Source organism: Melospiza georgiana, chromosome 14 (assembly GCF_028018845.1).
Source record: "Melospiza georgiana isolate bMelGeo1 chromosome 14, bMelGeo1.pri, whole genome shotgun sequence".
Classification (NCBI taxonomy): domain Eukaryota; kingdom Metazoa; phylum Chordata; class Aves; order Passeriformes; family Passerellidae; genus Melospiza; species Melospiza georgiana.
The window spans coordinates 20,576,700-20,593,408 of NC_080443.1; the positions used below are offsets into that span (position 1 = coordinate 20,576,700).

At 62.6% G+C, this 16,709-nt stretch overlaps 2 protein-coding genes across 3 annotated transcripts in view; one reads left to right on the forward strand and one right to left on the reverse strand.

The window, feature by feature from the left end:
* The window catches only part of FANCA (FA complementation group A), a 319,775-nt gene extending 315,082 nt beyond the window's left edge, over positions 1-4,693 (reverse strand). Inside the window, exons 1-6 of the mRNA XM_058034414.1 lie at positions 4,654-4,693; positions 4,141-4,250; positions 3,142-3,214; positions 2,847-2,989; positions 2,449-2,544; positions 774-847 (exon numbers count right to left, since the gene is read on the reverse strand). Coding sequence (XP_057890397.1) covers positions 774-847; positions 2,449-2,544; positions 2,847-2,989; positions 3,142-3,214; positions 4,141-4,250; positions 4,654-4,693 — 536 coding nt within the window. The remainder of the gene's footprint in view (positions 1-773; positions 848-2,448; positions 2,545-2,846; positions 2,990-3,141; positions 3,215-4,140; positions 4,251-4,653) is intronic.
* Positions 4,694-9,503: 4,810 nt separating this feature from the next.
* On the forward strand, positions 9,504-16,453 carry SPIRE2 (spire type actin nucleation factor 2). Of its 2 annotated transcripts, none has more exons than XM_058034034.1 (15): positions 9,504-9,729; positions 12,475-12,512; positions 12,682-13,041; positions 13,297-13,377; positions 13,520-13,684; positions 13,765-13,851; positions 13,961-14,069; positions 14,145-14,314; positions 14,394-14,544; positions 14,656-14,789; positions 15,009-15,143; positions 15,224-15,291; positions 15,416-15,443; positions 15,610-15,725; positions 15,816-16,453. In XM_058034034.1, exons 1-15 carry the CDS (start codon positions 9,516-9,518, stop codon positions 16,030-16,032), a joined length of 2,073 nt encoding a protein of 690 aa, XP_057890017.1. In that variant the 5' UTR covers positions 9,504-9,515; the 3' UTR covers positions 16,033-16,453. The 2 variants fall into 2 exon arrangements, with proteins under 2 accessions (XP_057890017.1, XP_057890018.1); XM_058034035.1 differs by lacking the exon at positions 9,504-9,729 and adding an exon at positions 10,596-10,723.
* Positions 16,454-16,709: the final 256 nt, after the last annotated feature.

Here is a 16,709-nt window from a genome sequence, read left to right on the forward strand (position 1 = left end):
GCACACACATGCAAAGGAAAAATGTGGGTGAAATTGTGCATCCAAGTATTTCCCCATCCCTGACATGAAAGTTTCCATTGGGAAACCTCTGCTAGAAGAATTTCAGTTCCAATTTCTAAGACACTCAGATATAAATCCTTCAAAAAGGAAATCAAATTATTAATCTATGCCCTTGGTTCCCTTAAATTGCTTTCATCGTGAACAGACAAGTTAACCAATACCAGAAGCCTAGAAAATCACTGGGACACAATAAGGAGACAACCTGAACTCCACAAATGGGTGAGTTGTTAGCTCTGGATCGTGGAGTAATGGAGTGGTTTGGCTTCAAAGGGACCTTAATGCTCATCTTGTTTCACCCCCTGCTTGGGCAGGGACACCTTTCACCAGAGCAGGTTGCTCCAAGCCCTGCCCAGCTCGGTCTTGGACATTTGTTGGGGGGCAAAAACCAAAAAAACCAAAATTCTAAGACTAACAATTCTCTGGAGGTTAACTCTGCCAGACCAAAAAAGTGTAAGATTTGGTGAGGATGGAGGCACCCACCTTCTGCAGAGCAAGACTTTCTCAATCCAGTTGGTGGCCAGCAAGGAGCCCCTGCCCTGAACTGGGCTCATCACCCCAGAGTAACCCCCCAAGCCCAGAGCAGCTCCTAAATCCTGCTAATCTGATCCCTGGGCAGCACCTGACCATATCCTCCCTCCAGAACACTCATGACTAATCCCAGATTATGCCCCAATAGGCTTTGGGGGATCTGCAGCCCCCAGGGCCCTGCTCACCTGTCCAGCAGCTCTGCCAGGCCCACGATGTCACAGCTGTGCAGGTGCCACACGGCCTCCAGCACCAGGGGCTCCTGAGGACACAGCAGCAGCAGGTCACAGCCTGCTCTGGGCACTCAGCATTTGGTTATTGCACATGGCACACGAGAAATAAAGCTCAATTCTGCTTATTCCAACCGCCCAGCATTAAAACTGACAACACAGCAAATGCCTGGTGATGAGAGATTGCATTTTCTAGAAGTTTTGAGAGGTTTAGGGTTGTAGATGCATCATCATTTTAAATTTTCGTGGACAAGTAATGAATATATTCATCTTTCCCCTCTGGAATAATGCTGATCCTGCAGATTTAAAGGATCAGGGATACCCCAGGAAACAGGTAACATGACTCAGGTTCAGGTTTTGCTAATGCAGATCCAGAGCCAGATCAGAGAATTGTCTTTTAGTCTATTAACTGTTTATTAGTCCCTGTGGAATAAGGCTGCCACTCTCAAGTCCATATCCCAACAGAGCTGGGATTGCAGGAGACCACAGGGAGAGACTCTGCAATCGTGCAGGTGGAAAGGCTGATGGACACAAAGGGAAAATGAACAAAAATCTGCACCAGGTATGGCCCCTGTGTGGATGCACTTGCTGCCCTGTAAATCCCTTCCAGCTCCTGCCCACATCCAGGGGAGCCCTGAGCCCTGCAGGGAGCACCTGGCAGGGGAAAGGTGCAGCAGCAGCAGCTTCTGATCATTGCAGGCACAACCAACACCTGCACAAAACCTCCCCACCCCGAGAAGGAAGAGGCATTTGGGAGCCTTGGGCACAGGGAAAAGCCCCAGGAGCTCTGTGCCATGACCAGCAGCTGCCTCACACCCTGACCCCAAACTCACACGCATTCTTTGTCTTCACAACCTAATTCTCACTGTAACACCCTCAGCTACAGTTATCTCTGCCTTATCCCATGTCTGCCCCAGGACCAGGAGATGCTAATCAGCCTGTGAAACACACAGTTCTATTTTCAGCTCAGCAGAGGATATCTGAGACCAGGGCACAGCCCTTTATCTGGCCAGATCAGCCTTTCCTCCTTTCCCATGGGAGCAGGGAGGAATCAGAGCCCTCCCACTCATAAAAAGCCCTTGACTCCACTCACAGCACCTCTTGTCTCCACAAAATACACCAAATGAAATCAAGACATCCCATCTGTCAGGCAGCACAAGCTGTTATCTGCTATCTGGTTTCTTTCTCTGTGCCCTCACTTTGCCTTATCACCATTCCCAGGTAAACAAAGCAGAGAGCCAGGATGCCAAAGACACTTGGAATATTGCTGGCAAAGCCCACAAGGGCTCTGGGACTGTGTCACCCCACTGTCAGCTGGGGGTTTCTGCACAGGACCCCAGAAGCAGCACCTGATCACCACAGCGCTGTCAGTGACCTTTTGTGGCAGTTTCCAATAATTCAAATCATTCCAAACCTCAACAGAAAAAGCAAATCCCACTGCAGACACAAGGAAGTTCCCACTGAACTTGCTCCAAAATAAACAGAACAACCAAAAAGCCCCACCATGTGTAACTCAGCTCATGCCTTTGGAAGGTCAGGAAAACCAGTCGTTCCCAGGAATTCAGAGATGCCACATCCCATGGGTGAATCCTCATGGGGTGTAACACCACAGTGCTCCTCCATGAGCTCTCACCTTCATTTTCCACATGTCCTGGCAGAAGAGGGAGCGACAGAACATGCTGTTTGCCAGCAGATCCTTCACAGTCTGAAGCAGGCAGGTCAATCTCTTCTGGCATCGCCCCGGAAACGAAGCAGAAATAATTCCCTTTGTGAATAACACACTCTCAAAAAACCAGATTGTTGCTTTGCCCTGTTTGCTCCTCTTTAAAGGGTCAAATGATGGAGGGAATACAGGGGAAAGGCCTAAACTTCACTTCTTATTTATCTTGTACTTCTGCAAGCAAATCGAGCACCTCAGTGAATGAGTGTCCACTCGTGTTTGGGGCTGAATCAGAGCAGGTAAACCGGGCTTAAAGTGAAACCTAGCAGGGCTGTTCTGTTGCCAAATTAAAGACAAGGCTCTCCCCTTACTCTCTGGTCCGAGTTCAGCAGTGGGACTCTGGAGGGGCTGGCAGGATCCTGGCAGATCTGCTCCATTTTGGCAATGGCATTTTTGGCTGCCAAGGTCGCTGTGGGCACACCCAGCTTTGAGGCCTGCTCCTGCAGAACAGAGACTGAACAGCAAGGCACAAGGCTGTCATCACCAGGCAAGCAAGAAACAGGACCAAAACAGTGAAAAGAAAGCAAAACTGGGGTTGCACATAAAGGCAAAAATTGAATATTGAGGAAGGGTTCTTCCCCCACATCTGGCCTGGTGGGTGCTCACCTATAAATGACTCTGGTGACACTCCCTGTTGCTCTCCCCCATCCTGCACACCTGGCTTGGCTGAATCTCCCACCTGCAAACCAAATAAAACACTTAGATGTCTGTCACACACATTTACAAACCCATCCCTGCACTGCTGGAGCAACTGAAGTGAAATTAACACGGAGCTCCCACGCGGAAAAGCACAGATTTCACCTTGCAAGAGATGTGTGTTTAGTTATTGTCAGTTTATTCATAAAAAAGGAGATACAGGACAAAGTTCCTCATCTCCAGGGACCAAACAGCTCAGCAGCAGCACCAGTAGCAGAATTTCTATAATCCTCATCTTTCTGTGAAGCTGTGTGGCCATAAATATTTGATGAAACATGTCCAAATGTTGGATCATTTTCTAGTCAAATCCTCTTTTTCTTTTTATAAAGGGAAATATTCTCTAGAGAAAGACAGATCCTGAACTGTGGGAGATATTTGCATTATCTGTTGTAAGTGTAAAATCAGTGTGTGAGGAGAGGGAGAACAGAGCTGAATCACAACAGTGGCTCAAGATAAGGCTGTCATGAGGACAGCCATGTCATCCAGATGTGATCCTGGGCCATGACCCCCTGAGCTGTCCTGTTCCTACCTCCAGGAGCAGCTCAGCCAGGTTCTGGTGCTGATCATCCCCAGGTTCTGGTACTGATCCACCATTCCTACCTCCAGGAGCAGCTCAGCCAGGTTCTGGTACTGATCCACCATTCCTACCTCCAGGAGCAGCTCAGCCAGGTTCTGGTGCTGATCACCCCCAGGTTCTGCTGCTGATCCACCATTCCTACCTCCAGGAGCAGCTCAGCCAGGCTCTGGTGCTGATCACCCCCAGGTTCTGGTGCTGGTCCACCATTCCTACCTCCAGGAGCAGCTCAGCCAGATTCTGCTGCTGATCCACCATTCCTACCTCCAGGAGCAGCTCAGCCAGGCTCTGGTGCTGATCACCCCCAGGTTCTGGTGCTGATCCACCATTCCTACCTCCAGGAGCAGCTCAGCCAGGTTCTGGTGCTGGTCCAGCAGCTGCAGTGCCGCTCTCTGGAGCTCCGCTGTGCTCTCAAAGGGGCTTCTCCTCTTCCTGGCTCTCCCTGCTGAGGAGTTTGGGTTTATTGAACAGCGTGTGCCCAGAGCACCCCAAAACCACCTCCTGCTCCTGCTGCTGGGGATGGGGGCACAGCGGGGTGTGAGGGAAACACACAGGCAGCGAGAGGGGATGTACGAGGGCAGAGGTTGTGTCTCAGGGCATGGGGGCCATGAGGGCAGGGACTGGGGGATGTACAAGGTGCTGTGTCCCGGGGCACGGCGGCTTTGAGGAAAGCAGAGGGGGGTGCACGGAGCGGGACACGTGGGCAGAGGGAGGGGTGTGTGCCGGTACAGAAGGGGTGTACGAAGGCAGAGGGGGGACATTCACGCCTCCCGCCGATCCCCTCCGCTGTCCCCGCGGGGAGCGCCCGGCTCGGAGCTCGCCCCGGGCCCGCCCCGGCCCTCACGTACCGAGCAGGTCCCGCCAGCTCCTCCCGCCCGCGCCCGCCATCGCGGCCGCCGCTTCCCGCCGCGCCAGCCCGCGCCGCCATTGGCTGCCGCCGGCCGGGCCCGCCGAGCCCATTGGCTGGAAGGGAGCAGAGGCCGTGCCGCGCCCACCCCGCTGCCTCTGCCCATTGGCTGGAAGGGAGCAGAGGCCGTGCCGCGCCCACCCCGCTGCCTCTGCCCATTGGCTGGAAGGGAGCAGAGGCCGTGCCGCGCCCACCCCGCTGCCTCTGCCCATTGGCTGGAAGGGATCAGAGGCCGTGCCGCGCCCACCCTGCCGCCTCTGCCCATTGGCTGGAAGCGCGGCGTGGTCCCGCCCCCTGCCGCCTGCTCTGTGGTGGCTGAGGTGGGCGCGGCCATGTTGGGAAGGGCGGCGGCAGCGGCGGGAGCGGGGCACGGAGGGCGGGGGAAACACGGGGCACGGGCACGGTGAGGGGACCCGCTCCGCACCGGCTGTGCAGGGTGTGGGGCACGGTGAGGGGACCCGCTGCGCAGCGGCTGTGAGCTCGGAATGTGTGGGACACGGTGGGGAGCTCCGATCCTGCCGGTTCTGAGCCGTGAGGATGCTGCTGACCCTGATCCCAGCCAGGGAAGGGGACAGGAGCGGCTGGAATTCCCCAAGAGATGAATCACCGGCGTTGCTGGGAGAATAAATAATAGAATTGCGGAATGGTTTGGATTGAAGGGAATGGTTTGTGCTGGAAAGGACCTTAAACACATCCAGCGCCACCCCTGCCATGGCAGGGACATCTCCCGCTGTCCCAGGTGCTCCCAGCCCTGTCCAGCCTGGCCTTGGGCACTGCCAGGGATCCAGGGGCAGCCCCAGCTGCTCTGGGCACCTGTGCCAGGGCCTGCCCACCTTCACAGCCAGGAATTCCTCCCCAGTATCCATCCATCCCTGCCCTCTGGCAGTGGAAGCCATTCCCCTTGTCCTGGCACTCCATGCCTTGTCCAAAACCCCTCTCCTGGTTTTCCTCAGATCTCTTTAGGTCCTGGATGGCCACGAAGTGTCACAGGGAGCAGAGCAGAATTCCCAGAGGGATTTTCCCCTCTGATCTGATCCCTCCTGACGATGAGCCGCTGCTGTTGGCCACCATGGCTTGGAGCAGCAGAGGTGATTCCCGATGGAAAGATGAAGTCCCCGGGGTGTGTCCAGCACCAGGAAGCAGCTCCTGCTGGGCTGGCCGGGGATGGTTTATTGCAGTGCTGGGTGTGAGTCAGCAGCACATGATGCCAGGAGCAGGGAGAACTTCCCAGCAGTGCCAGCAGATCCAGCACGGACAGTGCCATGGGGTGCCACCGGGCCTGGGAACCCTGGCCAGGCCACATTCCCGAGCCACCCTAACCCTCAGTGCCATCTGCAAGCTTGTGGCAGCCCCAGGTTTTGGGATCCCTCATCACGACTGGTCCCAGCAGGCATCTGAGTGGGAGCTTGGCATTCCAGAGTGCTCCCAGAGTTCATTCCCAGCGTCACCAAGGTCCTTGCAATGCCTTCAGGGAGTCTTCAAAGTTGACCTTAAGATCCTCATGGTGTCCCCGAGGTCCCCAAAGGTGTTTAAAATGCCTCTAGAGTGGTCACAAATGTCCTCAGGGTCTCTCTCAGAGTGTCCTCCTCAACCTCTGGCCGCATCCAAGGACAGCACCCAGCAGGAACAAACTGCCCAGTACAATGCTCCCTCCTTCCATGTTCCCAGTTTATTGCAGCAGCAGGGAAAGCAGGAGAGGCACATCCACCCCACAGGTGCTCTGCACGCTCATCCCCGGCTCCTGTGCCTTGTGAGGAATTTTTTGTGCATATGAGAGCTGAGGAATGGATTACCCACGAGGGAACAGGAATGGATTACCCACGACAAACAGGGGCACAGCCCTGCTGCAGGCGGCAGGGGAAGGGCTCTGTCTGCTCTCCATCCCAGCTCCCCACCTTACCCCACTTCCACACTGCAGAGCCAGAAATTCCAACCCTCCCAGAGCGCTCTGACACCATTTCCCAAACACTTCATCTTTCCTTTCCCCCTATTTCTTTTGGCTTTTAATTCTATTTCCCTCATCCACACACACACGCTTGGCTTCCGTTTGCGTTTTCCATGCCGGTAGCTTTTAATTACACAGCGATTCAGTATTAATTACAGATTTACCCAAAGCAAAGGGCTCCGCGCTTTATCATGCAAATGCCCTCCCATGAATCCTGCAGGGCGGCTTTTCCTTCAAACGCCGCACGTCCTCCCGCTCCCGTCCCCGACGGTGCCGCCCCGGCTGTGGCCGGAGGCGCTGGAAAGCTGGCACGGCTCGGCACGGCTTTGTTCTCGGCTCCGAAGGGCTGGTTCCGGGTAAACCGGGCGTCCAAACCTCTCACCGTGTCCAGTTCTGGCCCTCGGTTTGGGAAGGATGTGGAGATGCTTCAGCACATCCAGAGGGGACAACGAGAGAGGGGCTGGGAACACAAACCCTGTGAGGAACCACTGAGGGAGCTGGGGGTGCTCAGCCTGGAGAAAAGGAGGCTCAGGGGTGAACTTATTGCTCTCTCAGGGGGGACCTTATTGCTCTCTACCCCTTCTGAAGGGAGGCTGCCGACTGGTGGGGTCGGTCTCTGATAGAACCAGAGGACACAGTCTCCAGCTACATCAGGGGAGGGATAGGTTGGATATGAGGAAGAAATTTTTCACCAAAGGAATAACAAAGCGCTGGAATGCTCTTCGCAGGGAGGTGGTGGAATCACCGTCTCTGGATGTGTTTAAAGAAAGACTGGACATGGCACTGGGTGCTACGGTCTAGTTGAGGTGTGAGGGCATGAGTTGGGCTTGATGATCTTAGAGGTCTCTTCCAACCTCATCATTCCGTGATTCTGTGAATCTGTGATTCTGTGATTCCATCCAGAGCCAGATGTTGGTGCCAGGGGCTGCAGCTGGGCAGGATCCCACGTGGATCCAGCTGGAGATGCCACTGGCACCGTGCTCCAACTCCTGCAGCACGTCCCACCTGCCCAAGGTGCATTTGAGCACTCCCAGAGAGGCACGGGCACCTTGGAACACCTAAATCCCTTCTCCCCTCTCTCAAACCCACGCAGGGCTGTGTTTCCCACCATCCCAGCTCCATTACCCCAGTTTCTGCCCCACAGATGGAGCTGGCACTGTCCATGTTCCCTGGGAAGGGCTGTTCTGCTCCATCCCAGGCTCTCCTGGAGCTGCTCTTTGGCCGTGGGGGACAGGAGAGCAGCCGTGTGCCAGCTCTGTCCCTGTCCCAGCCCTGCCAGCACGGCTCTGGGATTGATCCCAGTTTATGCTCATCGGTTAATGGAGCTGAGCCAGGGCTTTATTCTCCTTCCATCATGGAAATGGGAGGCTCATCATGAGGAGAGTGTTCATTTGCTCCCTCTGACCTTTCCCATGCACTGGTTGTCCTTTCTGCTCTGTCAGGACCATCCTGCCCTGCCCGTGTGCCCAAAGCTGGTCCTGCTCTCCTGTCAGACATTCCCAGTGGCTGTGGGATGCCACCCCACACCATATTCCCGTGGGATATTGTCTCCCTAGAGACTCCGGCTCATCCTGGCACCCTCACCCAGCTCCTGCTGCTCCTGGCCATGCCCAAACCACGCTCTGGCATCTGGAGCTCTGCTCCTTCCCTCCAGGAAGTGTTCCTGTCCCAGCCTGACCCTTTCCCTGTGCCAGCTCCTCATCCCAGCCATGCCCCAGGGCTCCCCCAACCCCACAAGGCAGGTTCCTCATGGCAGGAGTGCCCGTGGGCATTGGTATCCTGTGCCACCCTGTGCTCCTGCCCTGATTCCTGCTGGAGTGTCCCCAGGTGACCCTGGTGCCATCGTGTCCCTGTGTGTGCTGCCCCACACGTGGCACATGGGCTCCATGGGGCAGGGGCCAGGCTGGGGCTGAGCCCCGCACCAGGGCCACCCTCCAGGGCCACCCTGCTCCTCTGGGGGCCTCGTGTCCCTCGGGTGTCACCCAGCACTGCTCTGTGCCCACGCTGGCACTGCCCCTGTCACACACCCGCAATGCACGGCTGTGCCCTGTGCCCAGCTGTGTGCCCTGAACCCTGCCCTGTGCACCCGGCTAACCCAGTGCAACCCTGCCCTGCTCCCAGCCTGCAGCCTGGGCGGGCCGAGCTGTGCTGGGCCGTGCCACACCGTGCTGGGCCGTGCTTGGCCATGCCACACTGTGCTGGGCTGTGCCACACCGTGCTGGGCTGTGCTGTACCATACCATGCCATGCCAAGCCATGCCACCGGTACCGAGCTGTTCTATACTATTCTGAGCTATACTGTGCCATGGCACTGCGCTCTGATGTGCCCTGCGAGCCATGCCGAGCCGAGCCGTGCCATTCTGAGCCATACCACACCGTACCACGCCACACTCTGCTGCTCCACCCCATTCTGTGCCAAGCTGTGCCAAACAATACCGAGCCGTGTCACACCGTACCGAGCCGTGCTGTAACGTTCCGCTCCACACCCTGCCACACCGTGCCGTGCCAGCCCGTACCGAGCTCACCGCGCCGCGCCGTGCCGTGCTGTGCCCCGCCGTACCGCACCGTTACTGCACGGACCATCCCGAACCGCCCGGTGCCCCCGGCGAGCCGCAGCCCCTCCCGGCGGGCGCCTGCGGCGGGCCCGGTGCCGGTGCCGGTGCCGGTGCCGGTGCCGGTGCGGGGGGCGTGGTCTCTCTCACCGCCCCGCCCCTCCCTCGGTGGCCCCGCCCCCGCCGCTCCCAGCGGCGCGGATGGGCTCGGTGTGGGCGTGTCCCGGTGGGCGTGGCCCCGCGTGGCCCCGCCCCGTGTCCCCCGCCCGGCGCGCCCCGCCCGCGCTCGGCGGTGCGGGATGGGGCGATGGCGCGGGCGGGCGCGGGGCCGCCGCGGGAGCTGTCCCTGGAGGAGGTGCTGAAGTGCTACGAGCAGCCGCTGAACGAGGAGCAGGCCTGGGCGCTCTGCTTCCAGGGCTGCCGCGCCGCCGCCGCCGCCCCCGTGGCCCCCGCGCCGCTCCGCACCGCCGACATCCGCCTCCGCGCCGACGGCTCCCTCCGCCTGCCCGCCCCGCCGCACGGTGAGGGCCGCCGCCGCCGGGGGGGGCGGGAGCGGGCGGCGCCCGCGCGGGGGGGACGGGACGGCACCGCCTAGCGGGGCTTACCGGGGCTTACCGGGGCTTACCGGGGCTTACCGGGGCTTACGGGCAGCGGGACTTGCTGGGGCTTACCGGGGGCACCGGGGCTTACGGGCAGCGGGAGCGGGGCACCCGGGTTTGGCGGCACTAGGAATTATCGGCACGGCGGAGCGCCGGGGTTTACCGAGGTTTAGCGGGGCTTACCGGCACCGACACCCGGGACACCGGGACGTACTGGCACCGGGGCTTAGCGGAGCTTACCGACGCTGGGAGCGGGGCACCGGGGCTTACCGGCACCGAAAGCGAGGCACCGGGAGCAGGGCACCGGAGATTACCGGCACTGGGATCCGGCACCGGGGCTTTCCTGCTCCGGAGCTTAGCAGCACAAGGAACGGGGAACGAGGACTTACCGGCACGGGGGCACCAAGGCTTACCGGCACCAGAGCCAAGCAGCACCGGGATCCGGGATATCGGCACTTACCGGCCCCGGGGCTCGCTGCTGCAAGGAGCGAGGCGCTGGGATTTACCCGCACCGGGGCTTGCTGGCACCGGGAGCAGCCCACGGTGCTTACCGGCACCGGGATTTCTCGGCACCGGGACGCGGGGCACCGGGACTTACCAGCACAAAGAGCGGGGACCGGGGACTTACCGGCACCGGGATTTACCGGCACCGGCAGGGGGGGCTGCACCGGCGCCGGGGACGCGGAGGGCCAGGGGGTACCGGCAGCGGGGGGGCACCCGCAGAGGCCCCGGCGGGGAAGAGCCGGTACCGGAGCGGCGGATGGGCAGGAGTGGCACCGGAGAGGGGTCAGGCATCGAGGCACCGGCAGCAGGGAGCAGCGCAGGGGCGCACCGGAGAGGCTGTGAATCCAGGGAAAAGGGAAAAGGGCCGGTCCCGGCACCGGGGAGCAGGACGGTGGCACCGGCAGGGATGGGGGTGAGCCCCCGGTCCCGGCAAGGGGACTGACAGCAGCACTGCCGGTACCGGTGCAAGAGTACCCCGGGGGAGGGGGTGGGCACTGCTGTCAGACTGGGGTGGCACTGCCCCGGCACCGGCACCAACAAGGGCACTGGCACTGGGTGACCCAGGGAGGCTGGAGCCAGGTGTGGGTGCTGGCGTGGCCCTGGCACCCACCGTGGGGCTGCAGGACACACGGCAAGGACAGATGGGCGGACACACGGGCACCCCCACGGGCACCGCAGGGACCTTGTCCCCATTCCGGGCCCCGGGAGTGGCACGGGGACAGCCCCGTCCCCACCTTTGCCCTCCCGCAGGTGGCTGCGCTGCCAGGTGTGGCTGTGGCGGTTCCGGGTGGCACCGGGCCGGCTGCCAGCACTGACACCGGGGGGCACGGGAGCACCGGGAGCACGGGCAGCGGTGCACCCCGCGGCAGGGCCAGCGGGGATGGCTCCCGGTGCCGTGGGGTGGCTGCGTGGCCTCGCCCACGCCGGGCAGGGACACTGCGGGGTCACCGTGTGCCCTCGGTGCCGGGGGCTGGGCAGACACCGGGGAGCATCAGGTGGCTCCGTGCCCAGGACAGGGACACGCACAGGCAGGGCACGTGCCCGTGGCACGGCGTGGCAACACCGGCTGCGCTGGTCCTGCACGGGGGTGGCCCACGCCCTGCCCTGAGCCACCTCAGGGCTGGAGCTGGTGTCACCTGCCAGTGCCACCTGCCAGTGCCACTGTGCCACTTTGTGCTTCTGTGCCAACCTGAGCCACCTCCCCAGGGATGAAGCAGTGAAGCCTTCACAGTGAAGCCTGAGGCCGGGAGGGCTCCGGGTGCCCCTGGGTGCCACTGCAGGCATGGCACCAGCCTGGCACATGGCTTTGCAGCTCTGCCAGGGCACGGGGCTGGATCGGGGCTGGGTGAGCCAGCAGCACCCCCTGGAACCGCTCCAGCCCCCCATCCTATGGGAATCCCCCCTCAGCTGTGTCCCAGGGACGGGCAGGAGCTGCTGGGACTCACTGGGTGGCATCCCAGGGGCTGGCACTGCAGTGGGAGCCGGGCACAGTCCAGGACATGGTTTTTCATGGGTTTGTTTGTGGTACCATGGCAGGGCACCACTCGTGCTGCCTTTCCTGTCCATTCCTGGCTGGCACACGACTGGCACATCCTGGTGGCTGCCGCATTGATCAGCTCAATGCAGAGCTAATGCTGAAGGAGGCAGAGCCGGGAGCCCTGGGGACACTGCAGAGGCCACTTGTGCTCCTTTCCCTGCGGCTGCCAGGAGGGCTCAAGCTGCCCACATCGTGTCCTGGGCTCCCTGTGTGTGCTATGCTCCAGCTGTGCCTGCCAGACCCCACTCTGCCATGCCTGTACTGCTGCTGCCCACACTCCTGCTGCCCACACTGCCAGTGCCCACATCCCACGGGGGTGCACAGGCACACAGAGCTCTCAGCTCCCTCCAGCCCTCGCCATGAGGGGTACGTGGGAGCCTGTGCCCCCTCAACGTGCCCTTTGGGAGGCTGTGCCAGCCTGTCAATAGCAGGGCTCAGTGTGCAGTGCCCACTGTCCCTTGGAGCCGTGCCCTGGGACCAGGACGGCCCGGGATGAGCCGGGGAAGGAGGGAGGAGCAGGGTGGTGTGAGCAGCTCAGGGTGGGGCGGGTGGGTACCGCATCCCGGGGTGGTGCGGGGTGGGATGCTCAGCACGGGGCCGTGCGGTGACTCTGCCCTCCTCCCCAGACGTGCCCGCGCTGCTGACGCCCTCTGCCGAAGCCCAGGTACGTACGTGGGGGCCGGTGACCCGGCCCGTGTGCCATCCCGGCCCGGGGTGAGCTGGGCACGGCCAGGGCACGGCCTGCCCTCCTCACCCGGGGCTCGCGGCACCGAGGAGGGGCCGGGACAGCTGTGCCAGCGCGCCTGCCGTCCCCGCCGCTGCTGTCCCCGCAGATGGTGCAGTCGCTGGGCTTTGCCGTGTACCGGGCGCTGGACTGGGGGCTGGACGAGAACGAGGAGCGGGAGCTGAGCCCGCGCCTGGAGCAGCTCATCGACCTGATGACCAACAGCGACTCCGAGGACAGCGGCTGCGCCACGGCCGACGAGGGCTATGGGGGGCAGGAGGAGGAGGAGGAGGGCGCCGAGGGGCAGCCCCGCTCCGTGCGCACCTTCGGGCAGGCCATGCGCTGCTGCGCCGCCCGCCTGGCCGACCCCGCGGGCGCCCCGGCGCATTACCAGGCCGTGTGCCGAGCGCTCTTCGCCGAGACCGTGGAGCTCATGGCCTTCCTCGCCAAGATCCGCGACGCCAAGGAGGTGAGCCTGGTGCCCGCTGGCACCGCGGCCCTGCCCAGGAAACCGCCGGCAGTGACAAAGGGCTGGCGAGGCTGCAGTGCCCGCTCTGCCCGTCCAGCCGGGGCCGCCGCCGTTCGGCCGCGCAGCCTCTCCCAGCCTGCCGTGCTGGCTGCAATCAGGAGTCGGGGCGCACCTCAGTGCTGCACCCCATGGCGCAGCCCTGGCTGGACCTTCAGTGCCGCCGGCACAAGGTGACAGCGTCTTGTGCCTCAACAGCTGCTGCAGAAGCTGAAGGAGGATGAGGAAGAGGAGGAGCGGCCGGCGGCGGAGCTGGGCAACCTGCGCAACACAGACTGGGTAGGGCAGCGTGGCTGGGCACGGGGCCGCGCTGGGCACGAGGGGATGTTGGGCACAGGGGGGTGCTGACCCTATGTCGGTGTGTCCTGGGGGGTGCTGACCCCCTGTCCGTGTGTCCCGACCCTGCGTCCGTGTGTCCCAGGCCCGGCTGTGGGTGCAGCTGATGCGGGAGCTGCGGCACGGTGTGAAGCTGAAGAAGGTGCAGGAGAAGCAGTTCAACCCTCTGCCCACCGAGTACCAGCTCACGCCCTTCGAGATGCTCATGCAGGACATCCGTGCCCGCAACTACAAACTCCGCAAGGTCATGGTGAGTGTGGCCACCATGCCAGCCCCTCACCCTCCATCCTGCCCCTCTCCAGCCTGGCACTGACCCCCTGCCCTCCCCAGGTGGACGGAGACATCCCCCCCCGCGTGAAGAAAGATGCCCACGAGCTCATCCTGGACTTCATCCGCTCCCGGCCCCCCCTGAAGCAGGTGAGTGCCAGCACCGGGCCACCTCCCTGGCATGACAGTGTTGGCGGGTCCCATGGGTGCCATCCCTGAGGCACAGCCACGCCTGAGGTCCCATCTGTGCACGGCACAGGCCTCAGAGCGGCGGCTGCGGCCGCTGCCCCAGAAGCAGAGGACGCTCCATGAGAAGATCCTGGAGGAGATCAGGCAGGAGCGGAAGCTGCGGCCCGTGGAGCAGAAAGGTACCGGCGTCCCCTGCCCGCTGTGCTGTGCCACCTGTGTGCCATGCCCGCTGCGCTGAGCCCATCTCTCCGCAGGGTACAGCTCCCTGCCCTGCATCCCCCACGCCTGCGCCGGCCGCCTGAGCTCCAGCTCCTGCCTCGAGCTGTCCCTGTGCCCGGCCAGCGCCGTCCCCGCCCGCCCGCGGCCGCGCGTCCTGCTCAAGGCACCCACCCTGGCCGAGATGGAGGAGATGAACCTCTCTGAGGCAAGGGAGAGCTGCAGAGGTGGGCACACACGGGGGGCGCCGGGGTGCCCTTGGTGACACGGTGCCCACGGTCCTGCAGGACGAGGACTCTCCAGCCACGGAGGTGCCGCTGAAGCGCGATCGCTCCTTCTCGGAGCAGGACCTGGCACAGCTGCAGAGCCAGCTGGGGGGGGACCAGGCTGTGCCCCGGGACCCAGAGCCGCTGCAGCCCGAGCCCCGGCCCCGCTCAGGTACTGCCGAGGGTCCCCGTGTCCCTGTCTCCAGGGGTCTGTGCCATGCCAGGCAGCGGTGGTGGCACCGGGCAACAAGTCCTTGACACAGCCTCACTGTCCCTCCTGCAGGCTCTGTCCCTGCCAGCTGCCACTCGCTGCCAGATGGCCCAGCCAGGCCCCGAGCTGCCCTTGGAGCTGTGGAGGAGAGGCCAGAGGATGGATCCAGCGCTGCCCCTGCCAGCAGCTCCAAGCACCTCTGGCTGGTGGGTTCTGGGGACACCAGCAGGCAGCACTGGGGCTGGGGACACCAGGCAGGCATGACCGTGGGCACAGGGCAGCCTGGCACGAGGACACATGGTGGCTGGGGGGTCCTTGTGCCAGAGATACTCTGCCTGTGTCAGGGATGCTCTGCCCAGGGATGGGAGTGCTCTGGACGGTGCCCTGTGCCACAGTGCAGTGTGACACCCCACCCTGTCCCACAGGAGTTCAGCCACCCTGTGGAGAGCCTGGCCCTGACTGTGGAGGAGATGATCAACGTGCGCAGGGTGCTGGTCAAGGCTGAGATGGAGAAGTTCCTGCAGAGCAAGGAGCTGTACAGCAGCCTGCGGAGGGGGAAGGTGGGAATGGGGATGGGGGCTGGAGGGATTGGGGGTCATGCATCCCCACCCACCCCCAGCTCACCCTGCTCTGCCCACAGGTCTGCTGCTGCTGCAGGGCCAAGTTTCCTCTCTTCTCCTGGCCCACGTCATGTTTCTTCTGCAAGCGGTGAGCGCTGAACTGTGCCATGCTGTGCCAAACTGTGCCATGCTGTGCCGTGTCACGGGGCTGGGAGGGCAGCAGCAGGGTCCCCACAATGGGCCCTCTCACCCACCTCTCTCTGTGTCCCCAGGTCTGTGTGTAGCTCTTGCAGTCTCAAGGTAAGGGACGGGCTCTGGGCAGTGCCACTGTGTCCCTGTCCCGCCCCATCCTCTGCCTGTTCCTGCCCCATCCCACTCCACTGCTGTCCCGCCTTGTCACTGTACCTATCTCTGAGCCATCCCCACCCCTCTGTGCCCTTATCCCTGTCGCTGTCCCGTCCCGCAGATGAAGATGCCTTCCAAGAAGCTGGCTCACATCCCCGTCTACGCGCTGGGCTTCGAGAGCCTGCCGGGCTCGCTGCTGCCCAAGGCGCCGCCGCTGCGCCGGAGGGAGCCCTTCCAGTGAGTCCCCGAGCCTTCCTCCCCATCCCTCCTCTTTCTCCTCCTCGTCCCGCTCCTCCTGCGGGGGCTGACGGGTGCCCTGTGCCGCAGCTCGCTCTCGGGGCCGTGCTGGCGCCGGGTGGAGGAGGAATTCCCGCACATCTACGCCCAGGGCTCGGTCCTGCGCGACGTCTGCTCGGACTGCGCCGGCTTCGTGACGGACGTGGTGAGCTCCAGCCGCCGCAGCGTGGCCGTGCTCCACGCCAGCGCCGCGAACCGGCGCCACGCCAAGGCGCGCTCCCTCTACAGCGACGCGTGGCTCCCGTGAAGGGAGCGAGGGCCGGGAGCCCCGGTGACGGCGGCCGCGGGGGTGCCGGTCACCCCGGCCGGCAGAGCCCCCCGATGTACATATATACATAGGATGGATACACACAGCTTCTATATTTATATACGTTATGGACCAAGGGGCAAAAGGAGCCGCTCCCGCTGTCCCTGCCATGCCCTCGTGTCCCCGCCGCCAGCCCCGAGGGGACGGATCCTGCCGTGGGACACCCGGCAGCCCTCGGGAGGACGGATCCTGCTGCGGGGCGGCTCCTGGGGGACGGATCCTGCCGTGGGACACCCGCAGCCCCCGCGTTCCTTCCCCGCTTCTGTGCCAAGCCCTGGCTGTGCCGGGGTGCCCGGTGCCCTGGGCTGGCATGGCTGTTCTGTACGTCCCCTCCATAATAAACCCGCTGGGCTGCCCTGGGGCCGCGTGGCTGCTCCTGAGTGCGCGGGGGAGCGGGGTAAGGGTGCTGCGGGCCGTGGGGGGATCGGGGCGCTCCGTTTCGGCGTGCGCATCTCCCACCGCCATCCCTCCTCTCCCCGGGCTGTGCCCACCCGTGACCCCGCACGGCACCGTGGGAACACCGCGCTCTCCACTCCCGAGCGCTCCCAGCCGCGGGCCCAGCCCAGCCTGTGCGCCGGTACCCACCCGTGCCCGGTTCCCGTGTTCCGGTTCCCGTG